At 42.6% G+C, this 26,646-nt stretch overlaps 2 protein-coding genes across 2 annotated transcripts; one reads left to right on the top strand and one right to left on the bottom strand.

The window, feature by feature from the left end:
- The first annotated feature begins 9,405 nt into the window (after positions 1 to 9,405).
- On the top strand, positions 9,406 to 10,758 carry LOC129337340 (uncharacterized). Its single transcript, XM_054990945.1, has 2 exons — positions 9,406 to 9,813; positions 10,048 to 10,758. The coding sequence occupies exons 1-2, from the start codon at positions 9,406 to 9,408 to the stop codon at positions 10,756 to 10,758; spliced, it is 1,119 nt and encodes a 372-aa protein (XP_054846920.1).
- A 3,120-nt stretch (positions 10,759 to 13,878) lies between these two features.
- On the bottom strand, positions 13,879 to 16,534 carry LOC129337863 (uncharacterized). Its single transcript, XM_054991819.1, has 4 exons — positions 15,859 to 16,534; positions 15,419 to 15,502; positions 14,980 to 15,063; positions 13,879 to 14,598 (listed from the first exon to the last, which is right to left on the bottom strand). The coding sequence occupies exons 1-4, from the start codon at positions 16,340 to 16,342 to the stop codon at positions 14,129 to 14,131; spliced, it is 1,122 nt and encodes a 373-aa protein (XP_054847794.1). The 5' UTR covers positions 16,343 to 16,534; the 3' UTR covers positions 13,879 to 14,128.
- Positions 16,535 to 26,646: the final 10,112 nt, after the last annotated feature.

Here is a 26,646-nt window from a genome sequence, read left to right as displayed (position 1 = left end):
CTCTCCTCCCATTCTTTTTGCATGGGGGAACAAAGCTTGGGAGAAAGGCAGGAACTCTCCCTCCCTCGGTGGCAGTTTTCCAAGGCCATTTCTGCTTTTTTTTAATGCAAGCCATTATCCAATGCTGCTGTGTGTCTGCATGCATCTGGGTTGGCTCCGTGGAGAACTTGTGAAGGAAATAATGGCCGATTCCACACTACCTTAGCTCCCGCTTTTCTTGTGCAATGATTGCTCCATCTGTTATTGCGCATTCTTCGCTTGTTTGTCCACATCACCCTTTGAATAGCGCTTCTCCTGCGCAATCCGTTGATCACATCCCCTTTCAAAAAGACGGGTAAAGGGGCGGGAAAAACCCGAACAGCTCCGCGGTTTGTTTGTTTTTTAAAAAAGGACAAATTGACGCTATATCGACGAGTAAGCATCCTGGTTCAATGGTACAACGACACCATTAAGATAATATATTTTAAAAAATCACCCGAGACACTTACGATGAGCGCTCGGAACATCACAGCCTGCATGCTGGTTGAAATCATCCGGGAATGGGTGAGCAGTCACGATCACCTACAGCAGCATCTCACAGCAGAGCTTCATTTTGTCTTTGGAAAATTGAAATCTGTGCCTAACTTGTCGGCACAGTCCGTGTCGGGGCGTAACATGAGCCATGATTTCAGTATCATGTGGATGCCCCCCCCCCAATATATAAATTGAATTAACATATGAAATTGTTCCTCTGATATTTGAGGTCTGCCCGCTTTTTTAAAATGAGATTAATATGATGAGATGTCGCCATATCGACACGGTACTCTTATTTTTTAAAAAAAGGGGTGGGGACAATTGGGAGGCGGGTCAAGAGAGGCTCGGAATTCAACGGAGGGCAGTTATTCATCAAAAGATAACCCGCGATGAAAGTGCAATGGGCTGTGGCGACGCCATGGCGAATTAATGACGGCTTTGGAGACGATGCATGTGAACAGATGAAGGAATGGCGCTGCAGAAGTGAAAAACTGCCGCAAGAACAATGGTAGTGTGGATTCGGCCAATGTTTAGAGTGGCCCTCAGGGACTCTCTAGACAAGCAGGTTTTTAAAGAATTGGGTCTGGGTTTCCCAGATCAAACTTGAGTTTCCGCAACCATACAGCAGTTAAAAAGCCAATGGCTGATAAAAAAATAAAGGAGAGCCCAAATGGCCTCAGAATGCCTCCGTGGGGGAAGGAGGGGCTCTTCCCTCCCCCCCCTCAAGACATTTTCCGGTGTCACAATAGCACGAGGGAGTCGTTTCCCCCACCCCACACACACACCTGTTTTTACTGCTCCACATGCACAGAATACTCCACCTGGAACAGAAAAACAGGGGGAAAACCTCCCTCCCCTGTATTTTGATACGGGGAAACAGCTTGAGGGGGGAGGGAGACATTCTGAGGCCATTTGCGCTCTCTTTTATCTTTTAACAGCCATTCCCCAAACCTGCTGTGTGGCTGCAGGGAACTCTTTAAAAACCTGCACGTCTAGCTTGGCCTGAGAGCCCTGTTGATCCTAATCCACTAGGAAGTGCCGATTGAGGCATGTAAGAGAGATGTCAAAAATCCAGACATATGTCCTCCTATTAACCATCTTACACTAAAATATATATTCTTGGCATTGTTTATATGGCATGTTTTACATTACAAATGTTTGATAAACAACTTTTTATGGCTATAAAATGTCACAAAAGTACATGCTCTCTGACATTGCCTATTAAACATGACAAGTGGATAGTCTGGAAGATGGGAAAGTGTTCATTTTCCGGGTGAGTCATGCCCATCTATGCCGAGTGTGTGTGGTATCAGAGTCATGAATGTTGCAATGCCTCTTTTGCCCCTGAATCATATTTAAAAAGTTGCAAAGTATGAAAAATAATGAAAAGAAAATAATAGTTGGGTCTCTAGGTATTAAGATGAATTACTTGCTTGTCCAAGGAACAGCTTTTTTTAAAAAAAAAAGTTATGACAGCTAAACTTTTGGACTTCGCACCGTTCCAAATTTGGGGATGGGGTATTTCAATAGGATAAGGCAGGATTCTCAATGCTTTCTCTGACAGAGTCAAGAAGTTTACCTTTAAAGAAAGTAGAGAGTTAAAAGCATTTAACTTTAACTTTAACTTTAATTGAATTTTTATAGCGCCCATCTCCCGAAGGATTTGTTGCGACTACTTCTTACATTTCAGTTGCACTTGTGCCCAACAACACCTTACAGGGCAGGGCACCCCACATAGTGTTCTCCCCTTTGCCCACTCTCATCACCAGCTGCGGTGAGCTTTTTATTGACTCTTTTTTTGCACACGGCTTCGGAGTACAGTCCCTTTAGTTCATGTCGTATGTCTCTTCCCTAGGTTTGGAGCCTGACTGCTGGCCCCGCCTTATTAGGGTTACTATGTGCCCGCTGGTATGGGAGCTCTCTCACCTCTTCGCCTCCCGTCCCAGAACTTCTTCTTTTATTGGGAGCCATCTCCACTCCTCCCTCAAGCGAGCTGCCTGCAGGTAAGTCTTCCCCAGCCGGCCCTCAACAGCCTCCTCTCTTTGCTGTCCTTCTTTCTCTTTCCCTACCTCTTTATCAGTTTCCTGCATGGGAGAAGGAAAGCCATTCTGCATGCTGGGGCCTTGCCCCACCCCAACCCCCAGCCAGCCCAGCAGCAGAGCAGGGCTGATGCATAGCTCTCACCCCTCACAACTTTATATTAATGAGAGTGTGACCAAGCTCACCTTCAAAATGGTCTGGAGGAAAGGAAAAGGGCTCATGTGGGTATGCACAATAGCTGGAGAAGCTTCGTCTGCCCCTGCTTTCACCCAGTGCAGTTTTGAAGATAGAAGAGACCCATGAGGGTGGGCTCTTTCTCTTACTGCCTGTTTCACACGTCTCCTGGGCAAACTCCAGGAAAGAAAGAGGAACAGCCCACCCCACCATGGCTCTTTTCTATCTTCAAAACTGCGATGGGTGAAAGCATGGACAGACGAAGCCTCTCCTGCCTCTGTGAGCATGCACAAGAACCCCTTTTTCTTTCTCCCAAACCATTTTGAAAGTGAGCGTGGCCACATGTTAAACGTGAGTTGGGGGTTTCCTCCCCCCCCCCCAATCACACAGGAGTTTAGTGCACATGTAACCAGATCCCTGGCAGGGTTGCCAACATCCAGATGGGGCCTGGAGATTTCATAAAATCAGGGCTTTTTTTCAGCGAGAATGCAGTGGAACGTAGTTCTGGCACCTCTTGTGTTTGGTAGCCCTGCCTCCCAATCTGCCAATAGAGATCAGTTCCCCTGGAGGAAATGGCCGTTTTGTAAGGGGGGCCATGTGTTTCTCCCTCATTTCTCTCTTGAGAGTTCCACCACCTCTTTTCCCAGAAAAAAGCCCTGCATAAAATTATAACTGATCTTCAGACTACATAGATCTGAAGGAATCTAGAGGATACAGTAAAGTCCCACTGCATTTGTTAGAAAACAAAGAGTCAAATGTATTGTAAAAATCACATTATTGCTACTACCATTATATTTGTGAGGCAAGCATACAATGGCTTCCTCAGTGGCTTCTATAATGAGAAATATAGCTCTTGTCTCAGAAAATATCCAAAATAGATATTTTGAATACAGAAAGCTGCTAGTTGAATCGTTGCAGTTTCTTCACATGTAGTTGGCAAATGCTAAATAAGGCTGTGTCAGAACTGTTAGGCGGACAATTGCCGTTAGACTGGTATGTTTATCTAACTTCATAAAGCATTCAGTATCTGAAACATTACAAGAATTAATGTGAAATGTATTAACAGCCGTGAGTCTGATCTTTGGCTGAAAATGGAAAGTCCAGTTTAATCAAAATCAGAACTACTACAGAAAGTATGGGGAATGATATATCTTGTTCAGCTGACAGCATATCAAAGCTCTTTAGCTAAACGTTGCAGCATTAAATAATGAATCACTTTTGAATAACTGATAGCATACTAGAATGAATGAATCTGATTCAATTCAGGAGCATCCACACAACTTGTTTGTAGTCAAAAGTGTTATACAAGGAAGCTTCTCTTTATAATAAATCTGAAAAATTATTATGTGTATTCTGTTACAGCCACAAAGTTAAGTAAAATTTGTATTTTAAGCGATAGGGAGATCAAGGAACAAAATGAATTCTGAGCTGGAAACCAGGAACCTGATTGAACCATCAATAGTATAGACCTGGAGGCGGGGCGTCGCGCGAAGCTGGCGGTTGCCTAGATCTCACGCTCCGAGCCCTAGATTCCTCCCGCGGCCCTGAATAAGCGCCTTTGATGTGGTAAGCAGCACAAAACATGGGGAAAAGCGGAGGAGTGAAAGCCAAGCCTGCCGATCGGTGCAGCTCCTCTCTAAATGCGTTTTTTGAGCAGGCAGAAGCTAAAAAAGCCCCCTCGGGACAAAAAAACGCGCCGTCCAAAATGGCGGCCGCAACATCGGCAGCAGAAACGGAGGGAAATCAAGCCCTAGGGATGGAGGGTGAATTCCAGCAAGCACTAGAAAAACTAGAACATAAAATAGTGAACAGGCTGGAGGGTATAATTAAAAGTCAAACCAGCGAACTAAAAGAGTCAATTAGCCAGGCTACGCAGATGGCAGAAAGAGCTATAAGCCAAGCTGCTGAAAATCAAACAGAAATCAGAACCCTGCACGACAAAAATGAGCAACTCCAAGAAAAAATATTGGATCTTGAGAATAAAATGAGATCTAATAATATAAAGATCAGGGGTTTTGATGAATATGCAGAACAAAACTCTGATCTGGGGGCATTCATGGCAGAGTGGCTTGGGAAAGAATTAAAGCTTGAAGAGGGAATCGTCCCTATAATCAACCAAGCCTACAGAATTGGCCCCTACAATAAGGCAAGAGCAAAGCAACAACCAAGAGACATAATATTACAAATCCCAGATTACAGATCAAAAGAAAAAATTATGAGAGAAGCTAAAGCAAAAGGACATTTTCTATACCAGAACAAAAAAGTATATGTATTCCAAGATCTCTCCAGTGAGACATTGGCAAAAAGACGTGAGCTTAAACCAATCATCAACAAATTGAATGAAGCAGATTTAAGATATCGCTGGATATCCTCAGCAAGAATCCTGATGCACTGGCAAGGAAAAACATACCAAGCCCACGATATGGAGACGGGTTCCTTGATGCTTAAGGCTCTACAGTTGGATAGTCAAGACACCCCCATAAATACAACTAACTCTCACAATGCAAGATCACCTTTTAATAACTGGAGTAAAATACCACTAAAGAAAGATGACAAAGGATCACACAGAGAACCAATATGAAAGGATTTCAAGGAAGCAAGGAGTGAGAACTTAACTTGTCATCTGTAGACTCCTCCAGCAAAGAAGAAACAAGCTGCCAATAATAGGAGGACTCATGAAGGGATCGGAGTATCTCAAGCTAATATATTTGACACTTATCCACAGTGTATAAGGCATAATTCAAAGATAAGCTGGGCCGGGGGGGGGAGGGGGTGGGCAAATGTGAGTTCTAATTAGCTCTCTGATTTGGAATAAACCCCAGAGACTGGGCTCTCCTTTCAAGTTTTAGCCCAGTGCCAGAGGATTACCTAAACAAGAATTTTGTTTAAGATATATTCTTTCCCATAAGGAAAGAATTCTGGTGGTTTCCTCCTTAGTGGTACTAAGGGAGGTTTGTTGAGTTTATACTTCACTTGTTCTTTGTTATCCCACTTCTTCACTTGTTTGATTTATTTGTTTTCTTTTATTGTCTCACTTTCCCTGTTTTAGTTTCTCAGGCACCCTTTTTGAACTATTTTCCTAGATAGATTCTATATGCATTTATAATAGTTATTAATGAAAAGTTTGAACTGTTATAGTTGTTGGTGTTGTTGGTGCTTTTATTTGATTGGCTCATACCTAATATATTGAAAAATAATAATTAAAAAAAATAAAAATAAAAAAATAATAAAACAAAAAGTAATAATAAAAAAACAGACCGTAAATTATTAACTTATATTGTTATTCTCTAGGAAATGGAACTCAAAGTACTTTCCCTGAACTGTAGAGGGCTTAATAACGTAATTAAATGCAAGAGAATCCAGTCAATGCTGACAAAACAACGTCCAGATTTCCTTCTTTTACAAGAAACACACCTGTCTTCAAAAGTGGAAAAGGTATTCAAATCCAAATGGTGGGATCTCCAATATTTAGCGCCTGGAAACTCAAAATCGAGGGGGGTGGCAGTCCTTATTTCAAAAAGAGTTAGATCTGAAAACATAGCAACAGAGCAGGACAAAGATGGCAGATATTTGTTTCTTAAAGGCACCTTTGACTCACGGAAATTAACAATAGCATCAATATATGCCCCAAATAATAATCAAAACCTATTCTTGAAAGAAACCCTGTCCAAATTAAAAGCCTTCCAGGTTGGTGATATCATTTTGGGGGGAGACCTGAACTTAATAGTTAATCCCAATCTAGACCATTCTAAACCTAAACAAAAGAACTCTAAATTGAAAGAGACCAACACTATAAAGATTGGACAATTAGATAATATTTTGAAACAATTCGATTTAATTGATGTGTGGAGAAACCATCACCCAAAGGAAAAAGACTTTACCTATTTTTCACCTAGGTTCAAAACATATACCAGAATTGATTACATTTTGGCGTCACCAAATTTATTACAACAAATCCCAAATTCAAAAATTGGTCCAATTTTGTGGTCTGATCATGCGTGGGTGGAATGCTCGATAAGTTTAGCGGAAAATATAACCAGGACACCAAACTGGCACTTAAATAAATTCCTTTTATTTGATTCAGCTGCTCAAAAGAGTATTTTAGAAGAAATACAAAATTTCTTTGAACTTAATTCAAACGGTGAGGTCCCAGATGAAATAGTATGGGACGCAATGAAAGCGGTAATCAGGGGGAAATGTATCTCAATCGCCTCTGCCTACAAGAAAAGAAAGGAGAGGTCAAAATTGGAACTAATGGGAAAAATAACTCACCTAGAACAGATGCATAAAAAAACTTGCAGTAAAAACACCTACAAAAAACTATCAATTGAAAGGAAAAAATTAGAGGCATTGGAAACTACAGATATTCAGAAAAACCTAATTTTTTTAAAACAAAAATTTTGGCAAAACAACTCTAAAAGCTTGAAAATACTTTCCTGGAAGGTAGGTAAAAAGAAGGCTAATAGGCTCATAAACCACATACGAGACGAGGCTGGGCAACTTCAGGTAAAATTGGAATCTATTACCAAAGTCTTTCATAATTTCTACGAAAAGCTGTACACATCAGATACCCCAAATCTGAAAGCAATCAATGATTATTTAGGAAGGAGCGGGAGATACAAAAAAATATCTGAAACACACAAACAATTAATAGACCAACAAATATCAGTTAAAGAAACACAAGAAATAATTAGAAACCTAAAAAATAACAAAGCCCCAGGCAACGATGGGTATCCCGCTGAATACTATAAAAAATTTTCTTTTCAGTTAGCCCCATATATCACTAAGATCTGTAATAACATTCTAGAGAGTGGGAAAATGCCACCTTCCTGGACGGAATCAAACATGGTGGTCATATTAAAGCCAGGTAAAGATTCCACTAATCCTTCATCATATAGGCCTATTACATTGTTGAACCAAGACATGAAAATATTTACAGCCATTCTAACAGCCAGATTGAATAAAATTATTTCCAATTATATTGAACTAGACCAATCAGGATTTATACCAAACAGGCAATTAACGGATAATATTAGAAAGACCCTAAATATCATCAATTTCGGTAAACAAAACAAATTAAACTCCCTCATTCTGGCACTCGATGTTGAGAAAGCCTTTGATCGCGTGGAAATCCCCTATCTTAAAGAGTTATTAAGGAACATGAATTTTGGTGACAAATTTTTAAGGGCAATCCATACCCTATATGCTAACCCCTCTACCCAAATCAAACTTAACGGAAATAAATCAGAGAAGATCAAATTGCACAGAGGCACCAGGCAGGGGTGCCCGCTTTCCCCGCTCCTTTTTGCGTTGGCAATTGAACCACTGGCAAATCATATTAGGCAATCCCCAAGAATAAAAGGCCTCAGTGTCGGCAGCAAGGAGTACAAGTTGTCTCTGTTTGCTGACGACATGACACTCTACATATCTGATCCTGTACCTTCTATTAATGAATTAGAGAGAATCACAAGAGAATTTGCAAATGCTTCAGGTCTTACTATCAATGGAAACAAAAGTGAAATCTACCCAATATACCTAAAACCAGACCTAATTAACTATATAGAAACAAATTGTAATTACAAATGGATCACAAACAGCTGGAAACACTTGGGGATTCAGATACCCCTCAAACTAAACGATTTGATGACAATTAATTTCGCTGAAATAAATCAATCTATTAACTCCCTATTAGGGGAGTGGGAGACATCTGGGCTCTCTTTGATAGAAAGGGTAAACCTCATCAAATCTTTCATTTTTCCAAAGTTTCTTTTTCTGTTCAGAGCAATCCCCACCACAATCCCAAGGAAATTCTTTGACCATTGGCAATCTAAAATTAGCAAGTTCATATGGAATAATAAAAAGGCTAGAATACCCATGGAGACACTAAAAAGAACTAGAAACAGGGGCGGACTAAATCTACCAGACCTCACAGCCTATTATGAAGCCTCTCACCTTACAAATTTGGTAGTGTTGGCGAGTACTAAGTCAGAGCCAGACTGGAAGGCCATAGAGCAAAGCTACTTACTAGGAAGACCTATAAACGAATGTATATGGAATAGGAGCTTTGAACGCCCACCCAATGGCCGTCGTCACACGGGCGTTTATTCCGTCAAATTTCCATCATGTGGTGCTATCGTTCCTATCGGCGCCATGATGCAATCTTTTGCCAAATACCGTCTCCTCCCGCCTCTAGCTGTTCACACCATAGCGCTTTGTGCCGTCATTTTGAACGGGCACAGAACAAACTCTTCCCCCTCTTTTTTTTTTTTATTTTTTTTCCGCTTTATTGCGTTATAACGACATTACATCGTTAAAACCTAACGTTAGCCCAACCCCAAAACAGCACGATAGGTGGGCCAAGTTTTCCCGCCCTGGAAGCAGCTTGAACATTGGCTAAGATTGTTTTTCTTCCTAATTTGAACATCCATAAATATACTCTTGTTCTGAGAAAAGCCCCTGTCTGACGTGATCCCCATCGCCGAAGACTCAACCATGGCTCCACCGAGTGAACTTGTAGTTCTGGTGGCCCAACTGGTTGTTTTGATGGTTCAGAGCACGTTCACTCTGTGCCATGCACACCTGCGATCCCTCCGTCGGAGGCGAAGGGCAGCGGAAAGACTTTTTGGGTCCTCTGGAAAACCGACCCCATCTGTCATTAACGGAGGCAAGGGAAGAAGAATGAGGAACCGCGCAAGGTGGCATTCCCTGGCCAGCCTGAAGGCACCACGAAGATTTTGGGTTCGAGAGCGCAGTCGGGACTGGTGGGAAAGGATCGTGCTCACCACCTGGGATGATGATCAGTGGCTGGAATGTTTCAGAATGGACAGGGCAACCTTCAATGGCATAGTCAGCGTCCTCCGCAACAGACTGGAACGGCAGCACACAAATATGAGGGAAGCTGTGTCTGTGGAGCATCGTGTGGCTGTGACCATTTGGTTTTTGGCCACCGGTGCCTGTTACCGCGTGGCAGGTGATCAGTTCGGGTTGGGAGCATCGACAGTCGCAACCATTGTTTTGGAGGTCTGCGCAGCAATCGAGGTCGAACTGCTTTCCAAGACGGTTTGCCTGCCTTCAGAGGTCGGCAAGGTACGTTCCCCCCCTCCCTTTTAAATTTTTTTTATTGTTTGTTTTTATTTCGTTATAACACCATATCACTATGTAAAAAAAACAATGAACTGTTGGAGACTTCCATAAATATTGGCTATTTTTTCGGCAATCTCTTTGCTTACTTATAATAGGTTCGATTTTAGTTTTAGGGGGGCCATGCTTGACATTGACCTTTTTCAAAATGGCTATAAAAACCAACTCTTTTCTTTTCAGATAATGGATGGGTTCGCTGCTCTGGGCTTCCCGCACTGCATTGGGGCCATTGACGGGACCCACATTCCAATCTGTGCGCCTGGTGGGAGCCCAGAACAATATGGAAACCGGAAAAACTTTTCCTCCATGCTACTGCAAGGAACAGTTGACCATACCGGCAGATTCCTGGACGTTGAAATTGGCTGGAGTGGAAAGAACCATGATGCTTTTGTGTTTAAAAATTCCAATATATGCGCAGCCATGGACAATGGAAGTTTTGTGCCAGGAAACCCGACTTTGAACTTGAATGGGGTTTCTGTGCCACCCATTATACTTTCAGATGGAGCTTATCCCATGCGCCCATGGCTGATGAAGCCCTATGGGAAGCTGGCCATCACACGAAGAGAGCAGAACTTCGACTCCTGCCTCTCTCGAGCCAGAAATCAGGTGGAAAAGAGTTTTGGACGTTTGAAGGGACGCTGGCAATGTTTGCTCTATAGACTGAAGGCAAGGGAGGAAAATCTAGTTTCAATTATAACATCCTGTGTTATCCTCCATAACATTTGCGAGGCACGGGAGCAGCGGATCCCAGGCGATCTGAGAGATCCTTTGCCAATCATGTTGCCAGAGGAGGGGGTGGATTCTCTGGACTGCAACAAAACTTTGCTTGAGGCGGGAAAGTTGGTCAGGGATGCACTGGCTGCATTTATGGAATCTCAGATGAGGCGCTAGTGGAAAAAATTAGAGTGCCTTCATTTGAGCAAGGTTCAGTGGGTGTTGATTTGCCTCGTTGCTTTGCTTTTCAAGCCAATGATTTTTCATGTCTTCTCTTTCTGTTACAATAATAAAAAGAAATCTTTGAAATTTTTTTCCCTGCGTAATTCTTTTTTCCCAATAAGACACTTTAGAATATTTTGACTGTGGGCTTCTTGGTTTTTGGTGAGGGAAGGAACCACTGAAAATGAATCTGTTTTGCGGGCTTGGGGGCCATTTGATATCAGGCTGTCTGCACAACATTGTGTATTGCCTTTATTGCCAAGTGGTGGATTAGAGGCGATTCCTCCATTCCATCATCTAGTCAAAATTTACAGGGAGACGTTTTCTTGGTTTTTTTTTATTTTAAAGATTGTCCAATTCTGGAGAGGTCGTGATTTCATGACAGTGCATCAAAGGACGAGCATATCAGGGTCCCTCAACTTTTGCTTTAAAGTGAAAAATTTTATAACGTTCTGAAGTTACTTTGCTGGGTCGTTATAACGTCATATTTAGATAGGGGCAAGCAAACAGTATGTATGGCACAAAGAGATTTGCCCTGATGGCGAACACGGCGGGGCTAGAAGCAGAGCACATGATAGTTGGACATGCCTGGTGGAATGAAAGAGGTCCAACATTAATTTAACAAGGGACACGTTAAAGGTTAAAACATGTGCCCAAAGGAAGTCAGAGAGTACTATCTTGATTCTTTTCAACACAATTCATTATGTTTTCCCCCTTCCCCCCTTAAATGCCCGTGATTTGCTGAAGTTGCATAGTTGTGCAAGTTTGGAAATACAAGCTATCGAGACAGCGAAATAAAACTGCAGAACCGGAAAAAAAAAAGGGTTTGAATAATGTTAAACACTGGCGTTTTTTTCATGCTTTTTCCTTGGAAAGTGTTTTTTTAAAGCTTGCTTTGTGTTGTTCTAGTCGAATAACATCCAATCCGACCTTTGACCTTGCTTTCCCGCTCTCCGAGCGCGTGAGCATGCTCAGAAGCAAACAGAAATCTTATGTCGTTATAACGAGTTTGCAAAAGGATGCCTCCAAGACGACGTGGGGCATTTTGGTCCGATGAGGAGGTGGAGGCACTTCTGGACATTGTCTATGGTAGTGGGAAGGTGGAGAGGCTGATGTCCAGCACCCACCTGCCAACAAGGGCCATCTTTCATTTCATTGCAAGACGGCTGTCGGCGCGGGGATTTCAGCGGACCGCGGACCAGTGCAGGTCCAAATTCAAAAGAGTAAAGGGCAATTTTTTTGAGGCACTGGAATCCTGGCAAGGGATCCCTCGGCAAAGTGGAAGGCCAGCGCACTTTGGGAGCATGCTGCGGCTATGGGAGGCTGCAGGAAGACCGAACTGGCAGGAAAGGCGGCATGCATGTAAGTGCCATCTAAAAAGGTGATAACATCACATCTATTGTGTGTCCTCCACTGGATGCCCCCAACTCCCCATCAATTGGGTCATGTCATCTGTTTAGTTTTTTTTTAAAGGGTATGCTTGTCCCTGCATGACACCATGCACATGCCTGTGTTCCTAGATGTCCAAGGCATGTTTTTCATAAGGAGTATTTTCTGCCCTCCCACAGCTGTCTTTGCCAGGTGCCTGACCCTTTACCAAGCCAACCATGGTTTCCCAGACCACTATCTAGGATTATCATTGAGTTGTGCACACTGGTGTCTCAAACAGGATTCTCTGCTACTTGGCCATGGGTTATGATATCTAAAGAATTGACATCAACACAGGAATCCACCCATCACCCAAAGAGCATGGCTTATTTAAAACACACCTCTGCTGCTGTGAAAAATGTTTCTGACTATGCCTTTGAATTTAAAAGACAATCTAGCTGATTTTTTGAAAAATTGCAATAGCTTAACTTCCTAGATCTCCCCAAGCAGGAGAAACCAATTGTGATAACGCCAACACTGCATTTGGTGGATTGTTTGGTGTAATCTACGTGACATAATGGCAAGGAATGGTTGCAGACTTGACTCACCTTATTATTTTTGCTGGTGTAACTCTTGAGAATGGACAAATGATGGTTTCACAGTGTGTGTTTAAAAATTGTACATTTATGCATTTTCAGCTCTTCGGCGGGGGAGAGAGAGAACTGAGGCTGCTGCAGTCTTGCCACAAGGTGCTCTTCACCGAGCAGAGCCCGGTGAAGAGGCAGAACCGCAGGAGGAACCCGCAGCGGAACACTCCAGGGATGCCCCCACAGGTGAGCAGAAGACACATGCATGAACTGGCTGCTGATGCAGCTGTCAAGTCAACATGCCCATGTGCAATTTGTGTGACGCATTTTCCACCACCAGCATCATGCTCCTCACCGTGCCGCACAGAGCCGGGTGTCCTCCCTCTTACAAAATTGACAATGCAACGCTAACCAACGAAGACAATGGAGAAGAACAATCCAAGTAACATATTTATTTTTCAAAACACAAAATCAATAACTGGCATTTACCACATAGCACGGAAGCAATTCTATTTGCATGACTCAAATAATTGTTTGAAAGGTGCTGTTGGTCAACCAGGGTAAAAAAACAGGAAACTTAACTGTGTTTATTCCAGTCAATGTTAGCATCCCTTGGTGCATAGCCCTTAGCAAAACTCTTGTATAACTATCCAAGATAAACATTAAACGCAGAGGTTCTATGGTGGTGCTTGCTTTTCCAGCATATTATCTGTAAAAATAAATATAAAATAATTCACTTTCAATTACAGAGCAAAGCGCAGGAGAAGCCCAGGGAGAAGATGGGGGTGAGGAGGCACCCTCCACAAGCGGCCAATCGACCAGACCTCCGTCCAGAAGCGAGCCATCTTTGGGGGGAATTCAAGCTGCAATCCGCTCACTGGAGGAGCGGATTTTCTCCTCCAGTAAGTGTCACTCCTTTTTTTCCGGGGGTGGGGGGGTTGGGAAGCAACAGAATCCAGTGATTCCTTGGTGCACATGTGAAAACTCTTCTGTTTCAGTGAACAGAATCCAGAGCCAGGTGACTGCCCTGGATTCCAGACTGGCTAGACATGGACGTCGTTTGCTCTCCATAGAGAGAAGAGAGCGCCAGAGGGAGCTGCGCCAGCAGAACATGCTGTCAAGGGGGCAGGACCCATAGACAGCGAGGGGCCACATGTGTAAATAGTTTGTTGTTGTTAATTGTTTGTTGTTGTTCACATAGTGTGTTTTGTTTAATTATTTTTTGCACCAGATCAAGCAACAGAAATATTTCTTTTGTACAGCTGTTATTTTCTAACTTGAAATATAAAAACAAAGGTTTGTTCCTGTTAAAGTGTCTCCATTTATTCGTGAACACCACTCAAGACCAGGCAGGGTTTTCACTATTTAATCTAAAGGGTCAATCGATCTCTGGCCTTCCCCACACAGGCTCTCTTGGCTGCCACTTTTCTGCCAGCCTCTTCATTGCTCTCAGGTTGCCTTTCAACAACAGAGGCCAGCCCTTGAGCAATGGGAAGCTGCTGGCGCATGATTGCCTCTCCCAATGCTTTCAGCGTTCCCACAGCTGCACGCATCACATCTATGTTATCTGACCACGATTCTTGGAAGATTCTGCGTTCCTGCCGTGTCTCCTCTATAAATTCAAGCTGTCTGCGGCTCTCCTCCTCACGCCACTTCCTGGTCTCCTGTTGTTCCTTTTCACGCATGGCCATCTCTTCGCGGTGTTCCGCTGAAGACTGAGATAGGAATCTTTCTGTAACGTTGTTGATGACCGAACTGCCCCTTCTACGGCGAATGTTTGCCAGACGTGTCCCAGGTGAGACTACTTCTGCAGGCACCATTGGTTCACACTGCCGTGGAGCTATAGTGATTTGAGTGTGGTCAATGTTAGGCTCAAACATGCATGCACATTATCGCAATATAGCACAGCAAACCAAAAAATTTCTCCCGCCTACATGGTCCTCCCGCCTCTCACACTTGGAGCTGATTGAGCCAAATTGAATTTTTTGACATAGAGCAACCTCACATCACACATTTGGTGGAAATATTATTCCATGCTGCTTCCCACCTCTCCCCACTCATACACCTGGAAAGTAGATCACAGCAAGCTAACGGTAACCTTTTTTTTTTTATAAAAAAGGTTTTTTTTTACAGTGTGAGAAATCCGCCCCATTGTGATGGAAACACAATGGAGGACAGGGAGCCACACATTCATCTCAGAGAGTTGGCCTCAATAGCTTACCGGCCAATTCGGATTGGGGTTGTGGAGGGTCATTCTCCTTATTCCATGATTCCCGATCGAGGCCGCTGCATTGCTCAGCATCCGCTGAAAGAAATAACAAAGAAACCCATGCTCAGGTCCTCAGTAGAAGTGGTTTCCCCCCCCCCTTGCATCCAATTAATAGCAGGAAAAAATAATTGGAATTAAACCAAAGAGGTTTTCAAGCCTAGGAATTGTTTGCTGATTTTAATTCAGATAATTTCATTAATCACATTGAGAAACCATTATAATCCATCACAAGTACAGTCTCCACTCTGTCATCTCAACACATGTGATCGACCACAACCACCCTGAACGCAGCCTTGCTTTCCTTGAATCCATAGGGTGCCTTGGAAGTCATTGTGCACAGTTATGGTCAGTACAGAAATTTCAATGCACGGTGTGTCAGGTTGGAGCTTACCCTGATCAGTGAGAATGTCAGGTGTGGCATCCAGATCCACTTCGAAACCACTAGTGTTATCATCATATAGGTCACTGATTTCTCCTGAATGGAAAAAAAATTCAAAGGTGTCGGAATAGATTTTCTTCCAGAAAACACATCACACTTACATATGATGCCCACATGATGTTAACTCTTCCAAAGGGCATCCTAACGGGCTCTGAGGGGAGCACTGCACAAAACTGTGCGAGCAGGCTTGAACCACACCTTGCGTGGAGACATTATCTGCTAATGTTTTGAACACAGGCATATGTTAAAATTCATGCAATTCCACTGCAGTACTGGAGTGCCCCCACAGACCCACAATGACTCATTAACAAGGGTTTAATCCAATTTTTTTCCAAAGTTCATGGTCAGGAAATGTGAAGGCCCCCACCCCTCATTACCTTTTCTGCTCTTACCTGAGGGGCCAGGAGAGGAAATCATAATGTCATCGGCACGAATGGTCACCAGCTCGTGAGAGAACAGCTCCTCAGATCCAGCCTGAGGTTCCACTGGCTCAGTTCGGACTTGGCCCATCACCTGCAGAACCATGCTCCGTGCCAGCCGTTTTGGGTGCACGCTGGCATCTCCTCTAAGTATGCTCTCGAGCTCCCGGTAGTATGGGCAAGTGATGGGTGCATTGCCCGACCTGTTGTTGTGTGCGACCACCTTTTTGTATTCGAGACGCATAGTCTTCGTCTTTGATCTGCACTCCAGAGCCGATCTTCTATGGCCCCTGGTAGCCATCTGCTCTGATATTCTTTCGAAATAATCCAGGTTTCTGTGCGTGTTTCGCAGTGCCTCTTGGATTTTCTCTTCCCCCCAAAAGTGAAGCAGGTCCAAAATCTCCCTATGTCTCCAGGAGATCCCCCTTTTAACACCACTCTCTGCTCTGTATGCCATTGTTCAAATGACAGAAGGACCAAGGTGAGACACACCTGAGGTCGGATACCTTGTTCAAGAGATTTGATGAGAGAAGTGTTAGCTCAAAGCCCAAGATGCAGCCCTGTGCGATGATGAACCCTGCAGTGCCGCAAAATTGAAAGTGGAAGTGGATGCAACGGTTGCAGACACTTGAATCTTTCCCGCCAAAAAAAAAAAAAGTGGGGATCATTAGATCGCTATCACGATGTTCCAATAAAAACACAATTGAACAACCGGGGTAGAGCAGCATAGGAAGAACAATCTCTCGTTCCTTTGTGCTTTTTTTAATAATATTATGACGTTATAGCGATATAAGGAGGGTTTTTTTAAAAAAAAAAAAAGGAGCTCGCTGCAGGAGAGCGCGCAAGGGCGTCTGGGATAACGGGTCAAGAAGGGAAGAGAATATTCCGTCATTATGAGATAGAAATCGATGCCGGATGGTCACACGGAAGCAGATTGTAGCGCGAAAATTGAGACGAGAGGAGAACTCTAAGACTCGCAACAGTGCTGGAATAAGGTGGGAATTTTGCGATGGATTGCGCAATTTTCGCGCTAATTTTAAGCCCGTGTGACGACGGCCAATATGAGACATAATCCTTTCTTGCTAAGCGATATCAAAATCTGGGACAATCTTAGAAGCAAATTGACACGGACATGCTCCTTAGTATCGCCTTTTGTGGGACAACACTGGTTCCTGCCTGCTCTCAATACACAGTCTTATAAATGGTGGAGGCTTAACAACAAATCACGAATAATTGATATTCTGGATAAAGGCACGATATTGAAGAAGACACAGCTAGAAAGTAATACAATAGCACACGTCCCATGGTTCGAATATGTGCAGGTCAAGCATCTGGTTGAATCTCCAAAAATTAAAGAAGCACGGGACAAGCCCCTAACACATTTTGAAGAGATTCTGAAAGAAAGTATAGTGAGTCATAGGGGAATATTATCTAAAATTTATTCAATTCTGTTAGAAAACAAACAGAAAAATAAAATCTTGTCTTATCAAAAAATGTGGGCCAAGGAATGTAACTTTGATCCCTCGAATAACAGATGGAAAATGATTTGGAAGTCACACAATTTTCAAACAAACATTGTAAATATAAAAATGCAAACCCTAAAAATGATTTCCCATTGGTACATGACACCAGCCAAGCTTCACCACATCAATCAGACACAGTCGGCCAATTGCTGGAAACAATGCGGTGAGCTTGGCACATACATGCATTGCTGGTGGGGATGTAAGTATGTAAGCTCCTTCTGGGACAAAATAATTAAAGAAATCAAAACTATAACAGGCCATCTGATTCCAAAGACCCCTGAAATAATACTACTAAATTACTGGGAAGACCCAGGGATCCCACCTAATAGTCTAAATCTCATTTATTCACTCTTGGCACTTGCCAAATTGTCAATTGCTGCACAATGGAAACAGAAATCTGCCCCTTCAGTTGAAAGCTGGAAAGCCCGAATGTGGGATCATTTCATCATGCAGAAAATTACTGAACAAATAGCACAGAGGGAAAATCCAAATTACAAATCTTATTTCCTAGAACAGTGGCTTCCACTTTTGGAATACTTGACTAAAGAGGAAAAATGGACGAATAATAAGGTGAAACATGACCTCTACTTTTCTATGGCCTATCTTTAATTGTTATATACTTGATTCTTAATATGAAGATACCTGGATATCAGAATTGAGAGATGTGACAATTCTGTTTCCCCTTTTGATTTTTGTCTTTTTCGGTTTTTGTTTTACACAGAAAAAGTTCACAAGTTTTATTGAATGTTTGTTGTTGTATTTTATACCCTGTTTGCATAGTTATACTTACAATAAAATATAATTTAAAAAAAAAAATAGTATAGACCTGGGTTGCTTCTGCACAGGAATTTTTCCCTGCCTGGAAAATAGTAAGCCGCCAGATTGAAGGAGACATTCACATAATGTTGTGCTCATTCTGAGCATGTCTCGTGATATTCCTGGTGCTTTCTCCTTTGATTTGATGGGGATTTCTTCTTCTTCTTCCAAGTGGCTGCAAGAATGTCCATGCGAACACTTCCTGTGTTGCTAATACAGGGAGAGGAGCAGAGCTAAACTCCGTTTTCAAAATGGTGTGGAGCATTTTATTGCCACATGCCATTCACTCCCTGCTTTGCTCTTTAAAGGGCTTGTTCTCTTTCTCCTTTCCTTGTTGAGGTGTGTTGTAGCATTACAGCTTGGCTCAAAATGGAAATGACATGGGAAAGAAGGTTAGGACTACTGTGGCAGCATAGTGGTTGGATTGCAAATCAGCACTCTGCTAGTTCGAATCCTTCTACTGCCATGAGCTCTGCAGGCGACCTTGGGTAAGCCACTCCTCTCAGTCCCAGCTCCCCGCTATAGTGTGGGGGGTAGTAATAATACTGACCACTCTGAATAGGCGGTAATCTGTCTATAGGAGAGGCATATACACACAGTTATTATTAATAATACAATCATATCAGGCCTGCACCTTTGCATAGATATGACAGGGGAAAGGGGGTTAAAGGAGTGGTAGAGAAAGTTCAAGGATGTGGGGATGCTGTCAGTTCCCGTGCTGCTTGCTGCTACTGCAATGGGAAGAGCAAATTTTTATGAGGAAGGAGCTCTGGAGATGGGAAATGAAGAACTATGTAGGATTGAAACAGAAGGGGTCATCTGCAGGAAGAAAATAGGAATGTACAAATATGCACTTTTTCAATTTTTTTGTTTCATTTTTCTACATTGTCATTATGAGAATTTTGTTCCATCCATTTTCTTGTTGGCATCCTTCATTTGTTTCTTTTACAGAATTTTATGGCATTTTTCACCATTTATATGACACTGAAACAACAAAAACAGACATCTGTTTTAACTATAATAATCCTATCAAATTTGGTTGGTATGAATGTGGAAAATATGTCTGCAGTTTCATCCCAATCAGGGAGAACCCATGTCAGAAACACGGGGGGGGGGGGGGAGTGCTCACAAAAATCTGGCAACATTCCTAGAATGAAGTAGATGGGAAAAGCAGGTTTGAAAGGCTGCCAGCTGTGAGGCAGGGACAGAAATCTTGGTGTTGAAAGACCTAGAAAAGAAATTTTGCTGGTTGCAACTTCTGCTGTTTGCTACAATACTGTAGCCTGGTAAGGTTAAGAAGGCAATTAGGAGCAAGAAAAAAACAGGGTCAAATTTCACAAGTCAGTTTGAACAAACCAGCCAAAATCCTTGCTGCAGGCTTCTCATTTCAAAGCAAAGAAGAGTTTATGTTAAAAATCTCTTATATGATCATTTATACAAAAGCCCCCCTCCATGTTTAAGTCATCAAATCGATTCCATTATTCTATCCATTCCACAAACTGATCACTAGAAGAATGTTCTCATTAACCAAGTGCTGCAGGTCATCCTGTCAGCGTCTTCCTGTATGATGGAGAGCATTATTTCTGTATTAGCACTAGGAAACTGAACGATATGGCACGGATGCTGACATTTCTATCATTAGCAAAAGACACACATCAGCTTGCCTTTTAGTTATGCAAGAGCGCATCTGGCTTTGTTGTCCACCAACCAAAGGCCACGGCTGTTGTCCAATCAAGTGAAATATGCACCTCTGGTGCAGGGAGCATAGCATTCCAATAATGAATGGTTTATGGGTGCCATGGAGAATCCCCCCAAGAGTGTAGGGGAAAGCATACCATCCTTAGTGGCTACTTCCTCGTTAGGCTTTTTTAACCACACAACTATGCATCTAGAGTAAAACTGACCATCTGGGTCCTATGGGACCAAAGAGTCACATTTAATCCATAACCCATTTTTGTAAATAGCTTTCCTGCTTGTGTTCACATTTAGCAATCAAAATGCTTTTGATGTCCCCCGAGCCATTTATTTTCTACATTGATACCAACTTTTCTCCTCAAAGTAGTTTACAACATTAAGAACATAAGGAGAGCCCTCCTGGATCAGACCAGTGATTCGTCTACTTCGGCATCCTATCTCACACGGTGGCCAACCAACTGTAGAAGAGGCATACAGAGAGCAAAGAAAATGGATTCTGCTTTTATCACCAGCCTGAGCTCTTTCTCCACTGAAGACAATGAAAATCTCCAAAGGAGAAGTCAGCATTTTCATCTTTGAAATACATATGGAGCCAAAGATAATTATCGAGAAGTCCTTCTAGCCTAAGGAGCCCTTCTCCAACTTAAGTGGCTCTTTTAGTGGTAGGATACAGGGCCAGGCTGTCATCTTCTTCATATATCATCTTTCTATAACAAAAACAACAACATTCAATTTCTATACCTCCCTTCAGGACAAGTTAAGTAAAACATGCAGCTTTTTCTTTGTCATGTTAGATTGAGCAAAGTACACCACTGAATTATTCTATCCTATTTTTTTTTAAAACTTTAAGTGATGGCTGTTGGCAAAAATACTTCTTAATGGGAAGTTATGATGATGACTAAAACTGTCAATGAATAGCTCCTGCTTTGTCCTCAGGGGAAAAAATATAGTGGCTTTCAGAACTCTAAACTTTTAATGGGTGTTTTACTTGATATAAGAAACTGGTTATATGTTCCAGAAACTCATTCTAATTACTCTTAATCTCCTTATAAAGCAATTTTCTATAGCTGTATAATTGTTACTCAATGCAAACAGGAGAGACTGCTAAGCACTTATGATTTCTGAAGAGTGCTAGCTTAGAGTCACAGTGTGTGTTAAGAACGATTGTATGGTACATACCTGTTGTGATTGTGCCACCTCATAAGGCAGTTGGAACAGAATGTGTAAATGTTTGTTTCGGTAAAAATAAAAAACCCTCCATGTACTTGAAGTGTCATGTCAGGTAGGAAACTTCCTAGCTTGTCCCAGAGGATAGTTGGGCACACGATCCAGCCACCCTGCTGAAGCAAAGCATGGCTGCAACTAGGCTCCCTGGAAATCCTATATACGCCATTTTTAATTCTATGTCAGAAAAAGACCAGCTATAAATATATATTCTCTCTTTGGCCCCTGTTTTACTTCTTCCATTGCTGTATAGCTTTAGTTGCTTTTGTGTGGGTCATCTTTTCTAGATCTTCATTAATTTGTCAAGTGTCTGAAGTTTCATAGAGTCTTGCTTTAATCTAACAGCTCTGATTTTACAAGTCTTCATTAAGGGCCTTTTTAGATACCCCCCCAAACCTTGTATTAGTCCCCCTTAGTGTTAAAGAAACATAGGTAAATAGCTTCAGGTAGCTGTGTTGGTCTGCACTGGAAGAGCTAGATTCAGGTCCAGCAGCACTTTAAAGGCCAACTGGATCTCCAGGGTAAATAGGCAGCAGTAGTAAAATATTTCCTCCTTCCCAGTCTTGCTGTAGGTGCTGCTATGCCAGTAATCTCTGGTCTCTATCACTTGAATGTTTAGAAATATGGTGCTATTTGGTTTTTTGTTTATTAAAACATTTATGCCCCACCTTTCCATATAGTTCATGTTTCCATATAACTGTATTGAGTACTTTTTTGTGGGTTTTATTGGTTTTATTGTAGTAAATATATTTATATTTATTGTCTTATGCTTGTTGTGACCTGCCCTGAGCCCGCTTGTGGGGAAGGTGGGCTAAAAGTCGAACCAAATAAATAAATAAAAATAAATAAATACTTGCATGGCCAAGCTATTATTGGTGTGGTACACAAAGTTGAGTAAAGAAAGGATCCTGATTTTCAGGATAAAATGTTGATGTAAGATTTTTTGCTGATTCTCTCCTTCCCCTGGCCAGTTCCCACCACATGTCCAACATCTCCTTTGTCTCAGAACTGGAGATGAAGAGGTAAACTCTTCTCCATCCCTTCCACCTCTAGGCATTGTGCTTGTCTGGGTAGGAAGCAAAGTATGCCTTCCTTGACCATCCATTTCAAAATGCCCAATGCATGTTATACATGTCCCATGAAGGCTTCCATCCTCTTGCAAGACCCAGGGCTCTCATTGGATGTTATAGCTGTCCTAGGCATTTCCATCAGACTACTGCCACTGTCTGCCTCAGTGGGTGGTGCCCTGAGGAAGAACAAGTTCCCCTTCCTCTTCCAGTAAGATTGCTGGACTCAGTTGGCAGACCTCCCTGGAGTGTCTTCTCAGATCCTCATGGTTCCACAGAGAACAGACTGAGAAACTCTGAACTAGCAACTATATTAGCACACAGTATTTATCTTTTTCTTTGTACTTCTAACAGTTTTTGTACAAAATAGCTAGAAACCATGTCTTTTGATCATCATTCACAAAGAAGTAATAGTAGTGAAGTTATACTGAACACAGTTCATTGTAGGCTTGCCATGTCCCCTTAAACTTCCAGTGTGTGTGGGGGGGGGGGGCACCCAGCACTCATGTTTTGTGACTCCTTGCACATGTGCTCCTGGTGCAGTGTGATGATGTCACTTCTGGAAGTGACATCATCACACCCATGGGAAGTGTGCCAGCTGCATGCTGGCCTGGGAGGTTTTCCTCCCGGGCCTGTTCCCTGGACTTTCCCCACCCACCCGCCAGGTGAGTAGGGGTGGAGGGCAGAGGCTGGGAGCGGGGGATTCACCGCCCCACAGGGGCAGCCCTGGTTTATTGTGAAGCATAGTAAGCAACTATGAAAAGCATTATATGGTGACACAAAGGACCATTGGGAATTTGCCTCATCTGAAGCCCTTTTGTAAACATCAAAACTCTTTCTGCATTGCCCTCTAGACTGTTACTGTACAAAAAAGTCTATTTGTCATACCTGAATAAAAAAAAAAATCTGCTTAGATAAATTACCGCTCTTAGATCAATACGATTATCAATAATGGAAGTAAGTAGTCTTAGTTTAAATCAATTTCATTTTATTCATTCAACTATATAGAAGCAGCTAACCAAATTCAAATGGATAGTTACTGTGCACAGTGTATAGTTTTAATCAAATAGCAATTTGATTGAAACTTTAGCCCATTTGAAACGTGAAATGTCCGTATAGCAAGCCACATGGCTGACTTTCTTGTAGAAGCTTAACTGATATTTAAGCAAAAGGACATTGAAAGCAAAGTAAATCAAACTATCTAAGAAGCACTCATTATATAAAGATGAAATGCTCCAGGTATTACTGCACTGAACTTGTATCATTTCTTCTAATAGCAGTCTTCATGGCAAATGTCCTTTGAATATAGCAGAAAAACAGGCCGTGTGTGTGGGGAGGAGGGGGGGGCGCTTGCCTGCCTTTGAGAACTACTTCAGAGTAATGAAAAATATCCTGAACAAATCCCCCCTCCCCTGCACTGGGCATGTTGCCAAGTTTTTCTCTGTCCAAGTGATAGAACATTGGTTGGAAAAAGCACCAGCTATCTGCTACACAGAACAGAGAGAAATCCCATGAAATAAAAGGTTTATTTTAAAAAGAACAGATCTTGTTGCAATCTTTTCCTTAATTTTCTAGGGGCTGCATGAGGTTCCTGTTGAAGATCCCTGAAATAGAGTTTTCTGCATTCTCCGAGGACTCCTCTGGTTGCAAATAACCAATTCCAGGTTGGGAAATTCCAGGAGATTTGGGAAGAGCAGGGTTTGGGAAGGGACTTCAGTGATTAAGAGAACTGATCTTTGTCATCTGCAGATCAGTTGAAATTCCAGGAGATCTCTCCAGGACGTTGATAACCCTTTGCAGAACAATATCACTTCGTAAAATTTAAAAAAAGAACAATCCCACCACCAAAATATAATTACCAACCTCCTGCCAGTTGCCAGCCAACTTGGCAGACATGTTCCTCCCAGTTTTCCTTCCCTGTAGAGATCATAGGCATTTTTAAAATCCAACTGAGAAAAAAAAATGTCAACTCTGGGTGCAGCAAGAGGGGTGAGTTAAAAATGAGCATTCATCCTCTGGGATTATCAGATGAAAGAAAGTGTGAGGTAGTACATGCTATCCCTCTTGCTAGAAAAACCAAGCATTGAAAAGTTATACAACTCCATTCTGCTCAAGGAAAGGGACTTCCTAGTGCTATTTAGACCTTAGTGGAAGCACATCTGTGAATGCTCAGGCATGCCATAATTGATTGGTCCTTTAGCATTGCCCAGAACAGATAATTGAATACTTCATACCATGGAAGCAGGTGTTTCCTGACTCCCTGGAGCCATGCCGGTGAGCTGTCACTTCACATGGCTGCAGTGCAGACTTTTCCATGACATTTGTGTGGGTATAAGCATGACTGTGACTGTTCCCATAGAGGGAAAGGCTTTGGCAGGACTTCCTATCTATCCTGCTGGTATCAAACATCCCTTTCTCTGCCTCTTCCTGTGGTGTTATACTGAAACTGCTAAAATTGGAAACCAAACCACCTCTCCTCTTGGAGAACCATTTCAGCTTTGTGTCTTGCCTCTGTACATTCTAAGCATTTGCAGACTCTGTCCTGTTACCCTCCATTTTGGCAACATGCTTAAGCATGCAGGTGCACTTTGCTGAACACTATACATTTGAGCACATCTTTAGAATTCAAGAAATGTAGCAAATTTGGGGGGAAAAAACAAATTCACTTTCTCTTTCAAAATTCATTTTGGCTCTATGTGAATATTAACTTGATATTACACAAGTGTGTAATAAACACAATTGGGCAAAACTGGTGTTTGCCAGAAGAGAAAAGTAAAGAAAGTCCAGAAAGCAACAAGTGGCAAGTTTTTTAAAAAAAAACAACAAACAGTTTTGGCCTACCACTTGCTTAGGATTGCCAGCTCTATGTTTGTAAATTCCTGGAAATTTAGGGGTGGAGGCAAGGGGGGCAAAGCTGGGGAAGGAGTGGGACTTCCTCAGGGTATAATGCCATAGAGTCCACACTCTGAAGCAACCATTTTCTCCAGGAGAAATGAACGATGGAGATCAGTTGCAATTCCAGGAAATCTCCAGGCCCCACCTGCAAGTTGGCAGGCCTATCTCACATAATGCTGCTGGCAAACAAGACAGAAGGAAAAGGGAGGGGTACAAAATAACATTCTAGAGTACAGCACAAAAATAGCCAGTTTTGGTGTAGTGGCTGGAGTGATGGACTAGGATCTGGGCAACCCAGGTTTGATTCCTCACACTGCCATGGAAGCTCACAGGGACCAGTCATATACTCTCAGCCTAACCTACCTCATAGGGTAGTTGTGAGGACAAAATGGAAGAGAGGACAATGATGTAAGCCACTTTGGATCCCCACTGGAGAGAAAAGTGGGGTATAAATTAAGAAAAATTAAAAAATAAGAATAAAAGTCAGAAAGAGATTAACTGACTTGGGTGCTCTTGAAGAGCAACCAAGTAGAATAATGCATATGTTTCCCCCTATAATTCCAACATTAAAAGATTTTTTTTTTAAAAAAAAGCTGAACTTTTAAAAAGTATTGTTTGGGGTACTCCCAAAGGTAGACTATCCTCCATGGGCCCTCCTACACCTAAAAGGGCCACCCTGGAGGAAAGTCAGAAAAGAACAACTGGCAGGAGGCAAGAGGAGCCTTACAGCAAAAAGGGACAGCCCGGTGGTTTGATCTCCTCAAATATATATTGTCCAGATTCATGGTGAGCAGGCCTTGGAGCTATATGGCAAGTAGAGACATAAAAGTGGTTTTCAAAAATCACCTAACTCCTACCATTGATTATATATATATATATATATATATATATGAACAATGACCTAGGAAGGTAGATCAATACTTTTGCACAATGATTCCATGTTCAGATAGGGGGGATTTTTCTACAAATCCGGCACCAACAGGGTTGCCAGGTCCCCTAGAACCCAGCCCGGGGAACAGGGGTGCGCACAGGGCCACGCAGGGTGGAATGTATCTCTCGCAGGCATATGCTCTGGTCTGGAGCTCTTCCTTGTCACACCAGGAATTACCTATTCCCCACACCCTCCCCTCCCCTGCCAGTCAGGTGAGTGGTGGCGGGGGGGGAGGGGAGGATGGGAGAGGGAGATCCACCACTCCCATGGGGGGGGGGACTAGTAAACCTAGACCAACTCCAAGTTTGCCCCAAAGTCCCAAAAGTGCAAACGTGGTTCGAGGGGGGCTTACATTTGCCCAGAAATAAAGAACACTGCCCATGAGCTCACAAAATTTCATGAGATCACAAATGACACTGAGACAGAGCCTAGCAACCATGACAGGGAAGGAAAGGACTGATGGAGGGGCCCACAGAAAAAAGCTAAAGTAAGAGAAAATGGTGAGGTATGAAAGGAAGAGGCAAAGGGATGGAGGGGGCAGGAGAACTAAGATAAGGCAGTTGGGATGAAAAAGGGAAGGAAAGGACTGTGGGGTGAGCAAGAGAAAACT

The sequence above is a fragment of the Eublepharis macularius genome, chromosome 11 (genome assembly GCF_028583425.1).
Source record: "Eublepharis macularius isolate TG4126 chromosome 11, MPM_Emac_v1.0, whole genome shotgun sequence".
NCBI classification, from domain to species: Eukaryota; Metazoa; Chordata; class Lepidosauria; order Squamata; family Eublepharidae; genus Eublepharis; species Eublepharis macularius.
The sequence above is the reverse complement of the archived record's forward strand: the minus strand, read 5'-3'. Positions and strand labels throughout refer to the sequence as shown.

Excerpts from the sequence above, each read along its gene's own strand:
- LOC129337340 (XM_054990945.1), top strand. The coding sequence starts at position 9,406 with ATGAGGAACCGCGCAAGGTGGCATTCCCTGGCCAGCCTGAAGGCACCA. Across the intron at positions 9,814-10,047 it reads TGCCTTCAGAGGTCGGCAAG|ATAATGGATGGGTTCGCTGC; the intron begins GTACGTTCCCCC and ends TTTTCTTTTCAG.
- LOC129337863 (XM_054991819.1), bottom strand. The coding sequence starts at position 16,342 with ATGGCATACAGAGCAGAGAGTGGTGTTAAAAGGGGGATCTCCTGGAGA. Across the intron at positions 15,064-15,418 it reads TGACATTCTCACTGATCAGG|CGGATGCTGAGCAATGCAGC; the intron begins GTAAGCTCCAAC and ends TATTTCTTTCAG. Across the intron at positions 14,599-14,979 it reads ACCCCAATCCGAATTGGCCG|CTCCACGGCAGTGTGAACCA; the intron begins GTAAGCTATTGA and ends AAATCACTATAG.